Here is a 17137-nt window from a genome sequence, read left to right on the forward strand (position 1 = left end):
ATGACAACTCCACACCAACTGGCTTGATATGTTGTTGCCATTTAGTGCTGACAATGCCGCCCGACTTTCGGAACAGATTCGAATGGTGCGACCTCTCCGTTTTTGTCGCAGACATTCTTCTGCTGCCAATGAAATGGCATATATCTCCGCCTGGAATATGGTCGTCATTTTTCCGAGGGGTCGGGCCAGTTCTATAATCGGATTCTCCGAGAACACGCCTGCACCCGATCCATCGTCCATGACTAACCCGTCGGCGAAGATTATTAGGTCTGTAATCTGAAAAGACTCATGGCCACTTGTCGACCATCGACAGTGTATGTCTTTTCAAAGACGAATCTGGAAACCATATGATCGGTCGGCATCAGGGCTACCGGATGTTTTTCAAGGAATTTCCAGATAGACGCATGGCCGTTGGATTGGCCGCCTTTCCACGCCCCAATGTCATCGAGCCTATATGCGTCGTTGGCTGCTTCCCGTTTCACCTCGAAGTGAATGGGGGGTAAATTTAGGAAGTGCCGCAGTCGGCGTAGTACTCATTGCTCCAGTAATACTTAGGCAACCAAGTCTCTGAATCTGCGTTAGCAGCTTCCTGCTGTTAGCAAAGTTCAGTCTTGGCCCCCAGACGATGTATGCATATATCAAAATGGGTTTTATTATGGATGTATACATCCAGTATATCCGTTTAGGTGAAAGTCCCCAGATCTTACCTATCGCATTCCTACAGCACCAGAGCAATCTGCAGGATTTCTGATATTGTTCCTGGATATGATGCTTCCACGTTAACTTGGAGTCGAAATGTATTCCTAGGTACTTGACTGTTTGTGTCAGCTGGATTTCCGCCCCTGTTAAGGTGGGTAGAGTATAGCTGCCCCACCTGACGTTCCTAGTGAACATAACTAGTCCAGTCTTCCTAGCGTCCACCGTGAGTCCGTTGCGGAGGCACCAGCTGTGCATTACATGCAGAGTTGCATTCAAGCGGTCACATACTGTGTCCGCAAACTTGCCGGTAATTATTACGGCTAGGTCATCCGCAAATGCTTGCGCGAAGACTTTTTTGTCCTCCAGGAGCCACAGCAGGGTATCCATCACCAAGAGCCATAACAGTGGAGAGAGAACCCCTCCCTGTGGGCGGCCCCTGAGACATCCTGCTTCAATAGACTTCTGGCCGACCGATATGTGGATTTTTCTCCACTCTAGCATGTGAACGATCCAACTGATTAGCAACGGTTCGATTCCATGCTGTCTTGCCGCGAATGAGGCATAATTGAAGGCACCTTCGATGTCCATGAATGCGCCTAAGGCGTATTCTTTTTCGGACATCGCCTTTTCAATTTTTGCAGTAAGCTCATGGAGTGCTATCTCCGTGGATTTGCCTTTCTGGTAGGCGTGTTGCTACTATGGCTACGTTCTTTGACCAGAATCCGCTTCAGCTTTGAGGTTGCCTCAAGAGAGTTAGTCTCTTCGCAAAGGCGTCTCCAAGATGATCGTTTAGCCGATCTTATGCTCTTCTTTAGAGCCTTCTGTGCCTCGTTATAGTAATTCCAGGTAGGGCTTGATTCACCCTTCAGAGCACGATTGAGGAGCATCTTTGTCGTTCTCCTCTGTTTTGCCAAATACGAGTTCCACCATGGTGTTTTAACCTTCTTTGGCATCTTGAGTGGACAGCTTTCTTCGAAAGCTTCTCTCATGCTAGTTGTGATCATCTGGGTTGTTTTCTCAATTCCAGAAATGGATTTGATGCGCTTCCCAGGGATCGTGACTCGGGCGCTCAATTCTGTTTGATACATTACCCAATCTGTCTTCCTCGGATTCCGAAATGGAGTGGGTGGAGGTGGATCCATGCCCATAACGAAATCAATGCGTCTGTGATCCGAGAGTGTGATATCGTTTGATACTCTCCACTCTCCGATCAGAGCCGCGATGTCAGATGCCACCGTGATGTCTATGAATACGTTTTGAGAAATGAGGAAGGTATTGTTTAGTGGGAGTTGATGTCACTTGCTTTAGTTTCGTCGCTTCCATAGATAAACAATTAAATTTAAGTCTGAGGTAGGTACATCTTCAGGTTCATACATTTTAAGGCTTTGTGTAACACAAAACCTTATCAAAAACGATTCACTCTCTGCCACAGGCGCATTTCTCCAAGGCGGTTAAATCAATCCGAACTTGGTGGACATGGAATATGGTTATATGGAGAGTCAAATCGCTCAATTAGTACTTTTCGGAAATGGTCTAATTTCTGACATTGGGCGAAACACAGGGGAGTAGGGACTCATAATATGTACCCCAAAAAGTGAAACAGGTCTCGCTCTCAGAACCTATACAACCGAAAAATTTGAAGAAACGTGCATAGAAAGTTTCTTACATAACATGAACACAAAACCTTTATTTCCGAAGTGTGCGACTTCCCCAATTCCCACCTGTTTTTAAGATGTTGAAAATACAATCTTATTAAGATCGGTTTACTGCGTGCCTCTGTCCATTACAGCCATTTCTCCAGAAACGGTTACACAAATTAGATGGAAAGCTGGGATTTGTGGAACACTTCACACGCAGTAAGTAACTTCGATCTACGTTGGGTTTAATAGGAAGTCCCCATACCTGCAGATTGGGTAGATTTACCTTCAGATGGGGTTTTTTTTGCACAGAATACAGCCTATATTGCTATATCCTCGGCGAATATTGAGGCCGCTGTCTATAGGCAGGCACGAAGCTCGATCAAAACTTCAAGAATTTCCGTTATATAAATTTACTTTTAAAATAAATTGCAAAGCGGATCCCCATCGAATTATCTCGCCACTCGATGGATGCACTTTTTTTTTTGGTGCTGTTGCATTTTTATGTCATTTTCCACAACGATTTGAATGGACGAGTCCATTCTTCAGTCGAAATTTGTGGGCGTTTTTGACAGAGATTTTCCACGGGTTCCCCGGGACAGTTCGAATCGACCGGACATTTATCTATGAAAGATGTTGCAACATGTGAACCGTTTCGTTGGAAAATTTTGCCAAATTAGTTTGATGGGAATGTGTTGCTATTTTTTCAATCCATCATCGAAAAAATCAAATATTCGTTCTAGGCCTTGTTACGATGCAAGTTCAGCGTTGCATCATTTTAGCACCAATACGATCATCAAAGCTACCAATCAACCAAATTCCCTTAACCGGTATGCCAGTTGTGAATAGTAACGACGCGGGATAATATATGGAACGGGATGGAACTTGCTGGATCTAACCCGAGTGCTAGCAGTTCGGCGAGATGAGAGCCGCGGATCTTGGTTCACAAATATTATCTCCGTCAGGGCACAGATTTTACTAACGTGCCTAGACTCAATACTAAAAAAACCTTAACCTCATCCGGCGTATTCTAGTAGAGGTGTAAAGTTTCAGGGTGGATTAATACTACCGAAAATTTCTTTCTTATAGGACCTAAACTGCCTAATAAGGGAGGGGACAAAAAAACTAAAACGTAAGGCGCTGACGGGGAAGGACCAGTCCTAAACCGATGTATGCGACCAGCGGTCCCCGTCTTTCTTTTTCATGGCGGTTCTGCGAAGGCCCACCTCAACCTAAATGTCCACTCCCTGCCGCTTCATATATAATTGAGGAATCATATATACATGGGAGGATGAGTTACGGTACGGCCAAGGACCCGGCAAGTCGATACGGTCGCCCGAGAGGAAATCCTGTAGTGCGCCGGTGGGAAGTTGAGTTCATGGATCTCCTCTTGCAGCCGTTGGCGTGGTTTTGCAGTACATTCGGTAGTTGTTTGTTGAGTGGGAATGAGGATCGTTTTTCTTTCACCGCATGATTGTAGATTCGCTGAAGGCGCTGAAAAGACGCCTGGCTCTGCCTCTCTTTTCGTGTTTCCGTCGAGTGGCCTTTTGCCCTATCGGAATTTTGGGCACGGCTCCAGTCGATTTCGACACACCGCCACTCGCGGACCAAGTAGGCGAATCAACACAACGCTATTTAAGGAAAACAAAAGAATAGGATTAGGAAATTTTTGAATAGTTTTGTGAGGAATCTGATTGGAATCGCAGACCTAAATTCCTCTCAGACTAGGAATGGAGGCCGTCTTTTCAACTTCAACTAGTCCGGTCGAGACTAGAGGCTATGATCCAAATTCAACATTCACAAAATCAATAAAAACACGGCATCAAGCTTTAATTCTAATATGTGGTGAGTCAATAATTTGAGCTAATTCCTCGGTAAACATTTAAACGGTGGAGCTCCTGAGCTTCGGATGGACAAGGTCCATTCTGCTTCTTTCTACATCTTCCGCTCAGGCATTTGGCAATAGTTTCAGCCGACTATGCAGAGGAATCCGCTCTGTTTTGTGCATCAAGCTTGAACCTAAAAGATGTTCACTTGATGAACAAGTTCCTCCTTCGTTTAGGCATCAGAGTATTCTCAAGTGAAGGAAGCTCGCATCCTAATACTATCAAACCCGGTGGATATAAATCCCAAAAATCCCAAGCCAACTTCGTTATGATGAGTTGCTGTGCTCCCACATTGAGCCCAAGCTCTGTTACGTTGAAAGTTCAGCGCTGCATCACCTTGGCACCAACACGGTCACAAAGGCTGTCAACCAAATAAACTCCTCTAATAGGTTTGCCAGTCGTGAACACCGACTGCGCGAGATAATATGTGGAACTGCACGGTACGTGGTGGAGCTAACCCGAATGCTAGCAGTTGGGCGAGACGAGGGTCGGAGTTCTTAGTTCACAAATATTATCTCCCTGTCGGAATGTGTGCCTTTCCGTGGAAAGGCGGGTTGATACCACCGAAAATTTCTTTCCGAAATGAATAGCAAAAGCAAAAACATCCCTAATTTTAACGCATAATACTTATATCAACTCAATGGTCATACTCCTTTCTTACTTTTCGAGGTTTTGCGTAAAACAGAGCCTTATTAGGATCTATTCGGTCTTTGTTTCTCTGTCACACCTGGTTTATTCGGAAACGGCTAGGTAGGCTGATTGTCATGAAACGTGTGGTCTGTGAATCCCTTTACAAATGCAAGTGGCGCCATTTTGTGTTTTTAGCGGGATTCCCCCCATACATGTGGAGTATCAAATGAAAGGGTTCCCATTAGTCCCATGTTTGATATCGGGTAAAATGTTGAAGTGAGGGCCAAAAGTATGACTCTCAAAAAGAGTAGCAGGTCCCGTTCTCAGAACTTACCCAACCGAGAAGAAGAAGGTATATGACGTCATCATAACATCAATTAGTCAAAGTGAACGCACAAACTTTCCTCCAAAATGGCTAAACCGTTCCGAACGAAATTTGGTGGACAGATGGGAACTATGAAATCCCACGCATACTGTGAGTGACATAAATTTAGGTGGAGTTTAAAAAGGAGGGATTTAAAAAAAATTCACCGGAAATGGTCGTGTAGGGTATCAAATGAAAGGTCTCGATTAGTACTTATCGACACTGATGTTAGTGTCGGCGTGAATTGCAAAGTGCGTAAGGAGTCAAAATGTACGCACTTAAAGTGAGACAGGACTCATTTTCGGAAACTACCCAACCTAGAAATCCGGAAACATCAAGGTGGTGCGCTTAGATGAATCCAAGTCCTCAAAATATGTCCCATTCCGATATCTGCTCAAATTACCAACTTTTAGAAATCGACTAAAAAACCCCTTTAAATTCATTCTACCACTTCCGCACCGACATAGAGGACAATATCTCGTGTACACGTGCAAAATTTCATGCAAATCTGTTCAAATAAACTTACTGATAGTATATTACCAACTTTTAGGAATTGACTCAAAAACTCAGCTTAAGTTCATCCTAGGAGTACTAAAATTGCATCGGCATAGAGGGCAGTATCGTGCATACGCATGCCTGATAGCAGGTTCTGGCAAGTAACCTGCCCAGAACTGAGCGATTTAAATGGCTCCAGTCAATGGAGAATTGCGTTATGCTCCTCACAAAGGGAAACGCAAAACCTTTTTCACCTGAAGCGTCAAGCTTCCGGTTTCCCAACTTATTTTTACATATTTTTACATATTTTTGTTTATATTATGTCGGAGGGTATCAAATGAAAGGTCTCGGTTAGTACTTTCCGAACCCGAAGTTTTGACATTGGTTGGAAAGGTGGGTAGTGCGGGGCGCGGAAAGTGATCATTTCTCTCATGGATCCAATCTCAGAAACTACCCAGCCGAAGAGTTTGAGGAAAATCAAGAGGTGGCCACTATATGGTGCCCAGGCTACGAAATACCTTCCATATCAATATTTGTTCAAATAAAATTAATAATAGTATATTACTATAATTTTTAGTAATCGACTTGCCGACCCCCCTTAAATCGAACGATGAAGCTGGGCAATGTGGACCTAGGAATCTGGAGAGTACTCCTCTCCCTCTTACAACAATGCGCTTTTGTATCCTGGAAAGTCAAGTGGTGTCATGCACGAGCCCGGTGGCGGGTTGCTACTGATGACTGTCGGAGACTTCCGATTTTGTGGAGAAGGATGCTTCCTACGCAATTAAATACAGTTCAGGGCAGGCGGCATTGTGATCGTGGTGGGTGATCTGAATGCTAAGGTGGAATCTGACAACAACTTGTTCAGACATATGATGAGGAAACACGGTCTTGGCGACCGCAACGGTAATGATTGGAGCTTCGTAGATTTCTGTAACTTCGACCGCCTCGTCACTCGAACTCCGATACCAAGCGAAATCACGAAAAGATCAGCGTAGTGTACGCCGTGACAAGAGAGAATTTGCTGTTGCGCCGGTCAGTGAAGCGCAAGATGTCGCACGTCGCAATGATTTCAGAACTGAATACCGCATCATGAGAGAGACGATTGTGGTCGCAAATCTTCCGATGATCCTGTGAAGGACGTGAACGGTCAACTTCTCATGCACGATGATGAGCAACTCATGGGGTGAAAAGAACACTCCATACATGATGGGCTAAAATGTCACGTGCTGCACCGACGCAACCTCAGAGAATTTGGAGGTCTAAAAACGGAATGCGAGCGTCTCGGGAAGTCGTGAACGTCTCGGTGAACGCGAACGGCATATAGTTGTGGTTGACGCGCTATACACCACCAGGGGTAAAAGGCAACCATTTATATATATATCTAAGTTAAAGAAACTAAACAGTTAAGATTGCAACTAGTGAAAATGAGTAAATTGATGAATTGATTTATGCATTGTTAACTAGAGCGCATCCTTCAAAGTGTTTAATGATTAACTTTTCAATTTTATTGTATCACCATGGGTTGATTTAAATTAAGGCCTCTTGGGTGCACCCCGCAAAGTTGCCTATTCATTTTTTGCTGTTACTCTATATTTTCCCTATGCTTGATACCTTTCCATTCGGATGTTGTCGTATTAAAACAGTTCTCTCTCGGCCGATTTGATATCGTGATTCCATTGCCGTTTCCAAACGATCATTGGTCCGTAGAATGTTTGGCAGTCACTGATCTTACACCGAACAAATAAAGATATCTAAATTACACACAAAAACTTCATTTTTTCGATATTGAAGTTCATTGCAACCCTTTTTCTTCCCTTTCTGTTTCCGAAATTCAGATTTACCCCCTAAATGCAACATGAATCAAGCGCGAATCAAGGAAGGTTGCGGTTCAAATCTCACTGTTGGTAGTAAGATTTGTATCATGATTTGATGTTGAATACCACTCGACTCAGCTGTGAATGAATACCTGAGTCAAATTCTAAGAACGAGTCCCGTTTAACTTTTTGGGGCACAAAGCTTTTGAGCCCTTAATCCTCTATATTCCGGCAGAAGTTTGGATTTCTCCATTCGGCTGCGTGAATCCTTGTCCTTTCCCCCTTCAGAGTAGACTTGACAGTAGATGGCGGGATGCCAAAAGCTCGTTCAGGCTCCACCATTGTCGATCTAAAACCTTGGTGAGCCAGTCTGTCAGCTTTCTTATCGTGTCGTCTAAGTTTCAAGAACACCTGATGACAACTCCACAACAAATGGCTCAATGTGTTGTTGCTGTTTAAGCTGCCCGATTGTCGGAACATTTCTGTCTCCACCTGGAATATGGTCGTCATTTTTCTGAGAAGTCGAGCCAGTTCCGTAATGAATTTCCCGAGAACACCACTGCGCCCGACCCGTTTTCCTTGACTGTGGATCCAACTGATTAACAGCAGGTCAATTCCATACTGTCTTGCCGCGTTATAAATCGCCTTCCATGTCCATGAATTCGCCTAAGGCGTATTCTTTATCGAACATTGCCTGTCGTTGGCCCATGGGGTGCTGTCTCCGTAGATTTGGCTTTCTGGTAGGCATATTGCTGCAGTGAAGTGACCAGCTAGGGATGTATGTATCCCTTACGAACCGATCTACTAGTATTTCCAGTCCTTTTAGCTGAAAGGAAGTTCTGTCGGATTTTGAAAGCGTTTTGGGTCTGTGTAGACTAGTTTCCCTGGTTTGGGAATAAATATTACTTTCACATCACGTCAACTGGTTGGAAAATAAGCGTGTGTTAGGCAAGCATAGAATATATTCCGAATGTGTAGACTCAGGGCATCCATTCCCTTTAGTATCAGAGCAGGTATAATGCCATCCGGACCCGCAGACTTATATTTATGGAACGATTTCTTTGTCTGCCAAAGTTCAATGTTCCGTTTATCTGTCGCCCCCGAGATGAAATTTTGGACGCTGCCTGGGAAGTGCACTTCAAGCAAATGGTTTGCCGTTTTTTCATCGCTTTCTGTGTACGTCCCCTTCTGTAATTGTAGATAACCTAACTGCTGGTTATGTTCTTCAGCAAGGATCCATGATGATCGTTTCGCGGGCCTTATGCCCTTTAGAGCTTTCTAAGCCCCTATTTGTACCGAATTCAGCCAGCGGTTGAAACAGGCAGCTCGGTTGAGGAGCCGATCTCCTCTGTTTCGCCAAATCCGAGTTCCATCATAGTTGTTTACCCTTCTTTGGCATCATGAGTGGACAGCTCTCAGTAGGCAGACCCATTAATACACCACAAATTTGGTTTGAATGCTTCTTTTCTTTGGCCGTTTGCCGTTTTATTCACGAAATTATAGTATTCTGTTATCGTTTTGCTTTTTAATTGCATTTTACTTTTGTCACTCTCCGGAGTGTTCGTCAAAATATGGATGGATTCTGCTTGTGAGTTTTGGGATTCCTTCCCTGTTTTTTTCCCGAGGGATCTCTAACGTGAATAGTTTCCGTCCAGGTGCACTATAACTGCTCCTCACTACGTCTATTTTGAAAACTTCCGAAAATTTTCACTGTCCTTGATTTAAATGCAGGGATGTCGCCGGTACTCTTTGCGCCATGATCGACGGCTAGCGTCTCCTGATTCGAAGTCTGATAGCGCGCCTACCATCACTTTTCTTTTCCATGCCTGGATATCGGGGCATTGTCAACTGATCAACCTGGGTTGACTATTGCCAATCACAAAGGCAGAACTACCCTTCACTAGGGAAAATTGGCTACTATAAACACAGATGGCTGGATCTCGGGCAATTGCTTCGTTCATTCGTCATCTTACAGATTGCGATCTTATGAGAAAATGATATGTTTTTGTGGAAGGGAAACCAGCCTCCATACATGAAGCTGATTGACCTGGCCCGCACTAAACTTTGAAGGGGAAAACAGGAGGTTTATGATAAATATGATACGATCAATGTTATTTTTTTTTATGGGTTTTATTTCGATCGGCATACTGCTCTCAAACATGAAACGCTTAGAAAGGAATCTTCATGCAGAATTTTAAATGGCGCACAGATAGTTGGTAAACTCCAATTCCAATTCTCCTCTTCCTCGCTGCATATAAGAAGCAGAAATATTTTTTTCTTACACGAAATTCGCATTGGAAACTTGTAATGAAACGACAATATCTCCTCCTCATATAGTGAAAACTTAAAACAATTTCTCCACATTTTTCTTCATTGTGTTCATTGCAGGTCAGGCTTTTTCGTGAAAATGGCGTCATCTTAAATAGCAAAAAATACTTAAACAACAATTTATATTCGCATTGATGAGAATAAGGAGGTCAAAATAAGAACCTCCACTATAAGAAAATTCCCATAAGACAAAATACTGTGAAACGGACTTGTATCATCGGAAAGCTGAGATTATATCTTTTGTGTGTGGTTTCATTGTTGATTTTTTCCTTTAATTTTGATTCTAAAAAAAAGTTGTGAAACGGACACCTTTCTGGAAAAGGACAGTTCTCACTGGAGGCATTGGAATATCTATGCAACGATAGAGTTCTTTAATGTTTACAAATCACAAACATGTTGTTAAATGACAATTCCTCGTATAATAATATTCTAACATATAAAAACAAGAAAAAATTCATTCAACAGAAAATTATCGGTAATAATAACAGGAATAATCATACTAAACGCACTCTACATAACAATACGCCGGCATCAAAGAGAAGCAATCCAGAAACTAACACCAACTGGCCCCAAGTATTCAGGAATACGAGAGATACCAGCAGCACTGTTGACCGGATAACCAATAAGACGGTCATTTTAAAAGAAAAATCCGAAAGACGATACCGGACCGTCAGCAAGACCGAACCAGACTATCGGAACCACTAAAGCGTTAATCAATCAAGTATCATCGAACTTTCCAAAATTATCAAGAATCAAATAGGATTACGAAAGCAACGCTTAGAGTAGTCCTTCGTACTTTATGTTTTCTGGAACCGCCTTTTTTATAATTCCAAAGCGTGGTTTAAAATACTGAAATTTCTCCGTTAAAATAGAATAAGGACGAACTTTAGTATTAAGCAAAAGTGGAACAAAGTATTTAAATCAATGAGTCACGACGATGTTCTGTTTCTTCATATAAGATCCAATCGTTAAGGATAAATTCTGAAGTTTATTTTTAAGTTTCATCAAGCACATATTTTTGCCATAATTTTCACTTCCTGTTTGTATGGTGGTGATAATTACTTATCGAACGTCGCGAGTTCCTCGATAACAAGATCGACATTCAAATTGCAAGAAAAGAAAAGTTAGACAAACTTTCTGGTACGTGTCTAATTAACACTACCTTCAACTAAGAAATCCTAAACGGAAACCACGCAGTATCGTGATTGAAAAAGCAAAAAGATGGTGTCACGGTACGTGCCAAGTTACCCTATCGGTTTGAATCCGGGCAATCCGAGCGGTCATCCGCCTCCACAAACTCATGTTGGTACCGCGGGAACAGTACCATTAGGTGTTGCTATGGCTGCAACAGCAGCCGTTGCAGCTGCAGCAGCGTCGACGGTACCATCGCAACAACAATCACAACAGCAACAAGCGGCAGCAGCGGCGGCAGCAGTAGCAGCGGCGGCAGCAGCGTCACAAACATTAAAAGGACCACAACAACAACCTCCACCATCTAATCCAAATGAATATCATGTACAGCAGTGCCTTGTTCAAGGTCCACCTCCATCCAATGGTCCTCCACAAGCACCTCCTCCACATCAACAGCATTATCGACTTTTGCATTCGACGAGTGAGTTTATATTTGAAGCCTTTTGTCGTAAATTTCTGGTTCAGTAATATTTTCCTTTGACTCGTTATCAAAAATGTTGATTTCATTTTGTTCCCAACTTAGGATTGGTTGCAATTATTTATCATTTGTGTTTCGACTGTGTACCGATCGAGCATCTTCCGCTCCAGGCACTTTTCGGAAAATGTTATCCTGCTGTTCCACTTCATATTCAAACACGGGGATGTCCCCAGCTAATGGAGATTTCGACTGAGTCACTGGACGCCTGGAGTTTAAGATGCTCGATTAGCTGGCTACAAAGAGAAGCGTACGGAAAGCCTTGGCTTTATGAAATTTCGTGCGCTCTTTTAGCTATAATTGTCTGAGGTCAGATAAAACACTGACCGCACTTTAGCTAGATTTTACTTCTACTTTGTTCTTTTTCTAATTCATTTCAATTTCTATGTCTAGATGGTTACGTAGCAACACCTACGGCAAGCTTCACAGCAGGGCCTCAGGCTGGTCCTCCTCACCAAGGACCGGTGATCCGTGGATTACAATCGGCAGCACCACCGACGCCCCCGCAACAGCAAGAGTTAAACAAAATGCAGCAGCCTCCTCCGCAGCAAATGGTAATTAACATTAGATAGTGGTCCTCATACTTATTTTTGTATATATATATATTTAAACTGTCTGGCAGTATGTTCAAACTGGTGGTGCGAACGGAACAGCGAATGTAAGACAAAATCAACAAATGTTCCGTGGAGCGTCCACAACGGCAGCAAATCGCTCGCCACGACAAAATCTTACAATGCAATCAACAGCAATGTACTTGCCCAATGGACCTGTTGTTCTTCCTCCACACACATCTTTTCATCCGCCATATCCGTCGCGTCAGCAAGCCACAAGTTTTGTGCACTTTCAAAATTCCCAATTACCTGGATTCTCGGGCTACCAATATTACATTCAAAGCGCAATGATGCCTCCTGCTGGGACACATCGCGGAGCTACCGTACCTAATACGATGGTAACTAATGCATCACCCGGCATGCAGAATCCTGTTGGTCAAGGGCAAATAGTTCCACCCAGTGTCCTAACGGCTGCCATCGGACAACAAAGTGGACATATACCTCCGGCTGGCCAAGCAGCAGAAAAGAAGAGGCGCCAGTACGCGTTAGCAATCATAGATCCCGTTACAAAGAAGAATGTTCTGGAAGAAATGGATCTCCAGAAAGTAAGTACTGTCTTCATCGAGTACAGACCCCTAATTTTTGTAACTCTGTTCCTCGTTCTCTTCTTTACAGTCCCAATGTGCATCTAGCACGTCAATACCCGAAAGCGAATACCAGGATCAATCGCATCAAAATTCCGAAGTTGCAGACATTGGGTCTGTATGCTCACAGGAGCAAATGTTAACAGGTGGTGGTGGTGGTAGTACATTAACAAGTACGACACCACTGAATAATACAAGACAAATGCCAATCTATAGAGCAGGTACATACTAAAGGGATTTATTCAAGTCGTTTGTTCTTGCTTCCAACACGTCACATTGTCATTTTCAGATCTACTACATAACAAGCCTAGTATAACAGCCTGCCCGCAAATCCCATTATCTCAGAGTGGAGTTGGTGGCGTACCCGTAGGACAAATTACTGATGGGGTATTATCTGATATTCATCAGAAACAACAGTCCCAGCATATAAAACCTAAGAAAAGGTAGATATACTCTTGAAATTTTCACATTTTGCAAGACACCATTATAATTTCTCTTTCAGTAAATCGGATGAAGTATTCACAATTCATCCTCCACCTCAATCACCTGCAGACAAACCAAATAGAGCCGAGGTGTCGTCTACTGGTAAGTCACTTTTATTTTGATTATCTATTTATTTGGAATCATTGAAGTGGGGGTAGTAGGTGTTTTGGAACTCGTTTTCGTAGACTTTTGTCTAGATTAGTTAAGGATTGATCAGGAATATTCCAAGAAACAGTTTTCAAGACGGTCAAATTATCGTCGGGGCTGCGTGATTGTTATTTATTAAACGATGCAAAAAATAATTATATGGAGGCATTCATTACTTTGAAAATAGCATAGGGTAGGCGCGCTAGGTGCTAAAATAAAATTAAAAGCTCAGGAAACGGAATTCGAATATTCGTTCAATTTGGTTGTTTGTTTTCGAAGTAGCAAGTGAACATTTGATATCTTGCCGCTTCAAGTTAGTTTGAAAAATGCTTTATGGAAGGCGACCATGTATTCCAGTTCACTTTTTGAATTTTGGCTTCTTAGCCCGTGAAATGTTTTAGAGGTGAAGCTTCGTTTGGATCCGTTTTCCTTGTAACACCCCCCATGGGATATATCTGATAGCACAAGCGACTTGTTTGATTTTTCACTCACTTCATTCTTACCTACGTTTCGGCAGATTTCGTTTAAACATCCACTTCGCTTTGTTGATTTTAACTTTAGCGGTTCAGGTTCTATCTTTGCATTTCTTGAAAAATCTGAAATGTGAGAAAAAAAGGACCGTTCTGGTCGCCTGTAGGAAATCGTTGAAAGGGCGAAAAGATAAATGAAAAGCCTTAATTTAAACAAGGAGAATTAGCTAATCAAAAATTCCTCACTGCTTAGCTTTCTCTGTGATAATTTCGAGCCAAGTTGAAATGTCGGTAATGCTTGTGGAAGTGGACGATGAACAAATCCTTCCATTGAAATCTTCGGAACATTCTCGCACCTATCCGTCGCGACTTGTGGGTCGGTAAGCAAGGTACCGTTCTCGTCATTAACGAGACAGAAGTGTTCGTTATCTTGTGTGCCCTCGTGTCGACTTTAGGCAAGTCATCTCAAGTCATCTCAAGTGTTCAGTTTATCGTAAAGATCTTTGTAATGAACTGTTCGGGTAGCAGCGATCACTTTCTTTGCTTCCCGGTTGGCTTTCTTATAAATTTGCCAATACTTGTGGTAGAGACGTTTCTTTTCACGGACCTTCATTTCAACGTCTTCATTCCAAAGCCAAGTCTTCATAATATTATGCGATCTCTTTCCAGATCTCTGCGAGAAAGTGGAGCCAATTCATGACGAAGGAATATCTACAGAGGTTTTATCCTCCCAATTCGATGGTAAGTCATATATACTGTTTATGGTAACACACTAGAAAAATTTCAGTCACTTCTTAAGGCAATAAACAATAATACTTTAAGCAACTTTCAATCTTGGCGATATTAAAAATAAGGCTTGGGGAGAGAGTCAATTTACTTTTTGAAGCTGACCGCCTAGCGCTCAGTCATCATTCACAACATGCTATCGTAATTCAATTTCGATCTTGTTAGAATTGCTCTGAAAATCTGTTCGATGAAATTCGCTTTCGGGTATACCGTTATTTCATCACTGGCTTGGATCTGTCCGTAATTTCACCGACTTGCACAGAAAGAGGAAGAGTTCGTACTCTACCCTCCATCTCCTAACACCCGGCGACACTGGTAAAATGATTTTTCAACATCTCAAACAAGCCAACAGATCCACCTTGCAGAATTGAAAACATTCGTTACGTCCAGTGTAAGGAGGATGGATCGCCTGTTGTGAAGACAACCGTAACAACCGCCGGAATCTGAAACAGTTCTGTCTCTCATAATACGCCCAAAATCATGCCACACTCAGTATGTCCATCAAAATTTAGTCTCAATAGGTATATCCGTATTCAAGAAAAGGTGGCAGACATACGAACAATAAATTGATTTTAATAAGGTTTTCTTTGAACACAAAACCGATTAAAGCGTAAAGGTCATTGCTTTGTGAAGCTCTGCCCTGCTGATCGCCGAAATTCAACTTTTTCAGAAAGAATCGTACCGGACCTTCCTCTAAGCCTTTGTCCAGTAATTGTATCGACTCGTCTAGGTCGAATTCACCAAGGCCGTTTCCAATCGAGTTCAACGTTCAGGCCAATCTTGGCTAGTAGGTTCTTGTCCGGATAAACTGTATGCCCATGTGTTTTCACGCGGTGGTCATAGCCCCATATCGATTTTGGATGTCTTCAGTTCGGATGCGATCATAGCATGTTATTCACCTAGATACATTTTAGATGCGAAACGTGTGTTTCTTTCATCGTACGAACGCCAGTTGTGGGAAGCCAAGTTGTGCGAATGTATGAAGCAATTCCTAGCGCAACCTTGGCCGATAGCATTGATCCAACATACTTAAATCACTCAGTTCTTGGCACTGATCACTATCAGTGTCTGTTTCATCGGGTTTTGATGTTAAAATTCATATTCAGACTCAGTAGCAGGCCGTGATGCATGGCTCGGAGGAGGAAGGGAAGTTGTTAGTTAAGGGAACCATTGCCACCCGGTCGAGCTCAATTTTCTTCGCAACAAGTGGAACACGAAAGTAATGCATAGACTTGCTGACGAAAGCCATCCCACCTCTTGCAAGAGGAAAGAAAATGTGTTCTCCACACCACCAGGAGATCGTACCTTCCCAATCTTGTGCAGATAAGACTGAAAACCTCCATGTCCACTTTGAAGCTAGGTAGGGAAATAGACAATCTCACCATACTTTCGGTTCAGCCACGGATCTAAATAGCGGAGGAGCCACCTAGTGCATTTGTCCTTTTACCCATTTTGCCAGGAGAGTTGCTACTCGGTAAGTGTGCGTTGACATTTTACACGGGCAACCATCTAATTTAAATTTTCACTCTTGCGGCTGTAGATTGCGTTACTTTCCTTGGCAAGAACAGCAACGGGGATAACTCCCGCGATCATCAACAATGCCGGTTCTGAGACAGTGTGTTGCCTCTGCATTTGGGCATGGGGCTTACGATGCACCTCCTTGGCAAGGCATCAGCCCATACCTCCGCACAATACGTTGCTCCCGCAAGAAAACTTCTCCTGGCGGATATTCTTCGATTTGCTGGAAGAATCTCGTCTTCGAGTCGAGGATTAAACCATATCGCCAATCGATATGGGACACAGGGTCTGGATTTCTTTTATTTCAAGATGACTACTTCAAAACTGAAACCAGCGCTGAAACTATGAGCAGTAAAATGGGTGATCTAAACATCTTTTTTCATTCAATGTAGTCATGTGAGGTATTAAATGAAGGAAGGATTAGTACTTTCCGAAACTGATATTAGTTTTGATGTAGGTTTGAAAATGCGCGAGTAATTAGCCAAAATGTCTACACTTAAAGTGAAACAGGTCTTATTTTCGGAAGCAACCCAACCCAAAAATCTGAGAAAAATTAGGGCGACGCGCTTACATGAAATTTAGGCCTCGAAATTTGTCCCAATCCAATATCTGCTCAAATAAACTCACTAATAGTATATTACCAACTTCTAGAAATTGACCAGAAAAAAAAAACCCCTAAGTTCATCCTAGCAGTATTTTGTGTTACCGGCCTAAACGACAGTATCGCGCATATATATGCCAAGTTTCATGGAAATCCGAATATTAGTGTCAAACTTATTCCTTTCTGAGCTACTTCAATTCACTTTTCTCATAATTCACTTTTCTCATATCATCATCAACCGCGCAACAACCGATATCCAGTCTAGGCCTGCCTTAATAAGGAACTCCAGACATCCCGGTTTTGCGGCGAAGTCCACAAATTCGATATCCCTAAAAGCTGTCTGGCATCCTGACCTACGCCATCGCTCCATCTTAGGCAGGGTCTCCCTCGTCTGCTTTTTCTACCATAGATATTG

The 17137-nt window shown here is 42.8% G+C and overlaps 1 protein-coding gene across 3 annotated transcripts in view; it reads left to right on the forward strand.

Annotated features, from left to right (window-relative positions):
• The window catches only part of LOC119660773 (eukaryotic translation initiation factor 4 gamma 3), an 82477-nt gene that overhangs the window by 38845 nt on the left and 26495 nt on the right, over positions 1-17137 (forward strand). For 2 of the 3 annotated variants that reach the window (XM_038069541.1, XM_038069542.1), the window contains exons 2-8: positions 9917-11468; positions 11916-12076; positions 12145-12678; positions 12749-12938; positions 13007-13160; positions 13220-13302; positions 14487-14558. In XM_038069541.1, coding sequence (XP_037925469.1) covers positions 11078-11468; positions 11916-12076; positions 12145-12678; positions 12749-12938; positions 13007-13160; positions 13220-13302; positions 14487-14558 — 1585 coding nt within the window. In that variant the 5' untranslated portion in view covers positions 9917-11077. The remainder of the gene's footprint in view (positions 1-9916; positions 11469-11915; positions 12077-12144; positions 12679-12748; positions 12939-13006; positions 13161-13219; positions 13303-14486; positions 14559-17137) is intronic. The other variant, XM_038069543.1, reaches the window with a different exon arrangement.

This window comes from Hermetia illucens, chromosome 7 (genome assembly GCF_905115235.1).
Source record: "Hermetia illucens chromosome 7, iHerIll2.2.curated.20191125, whole genome shotgun sequence".
NCBI lineage: Eukaryota > Metazoa > Arthropoda > Insecta > Diptera > Stratiomyidae > Hermetia > Hermetia illucens.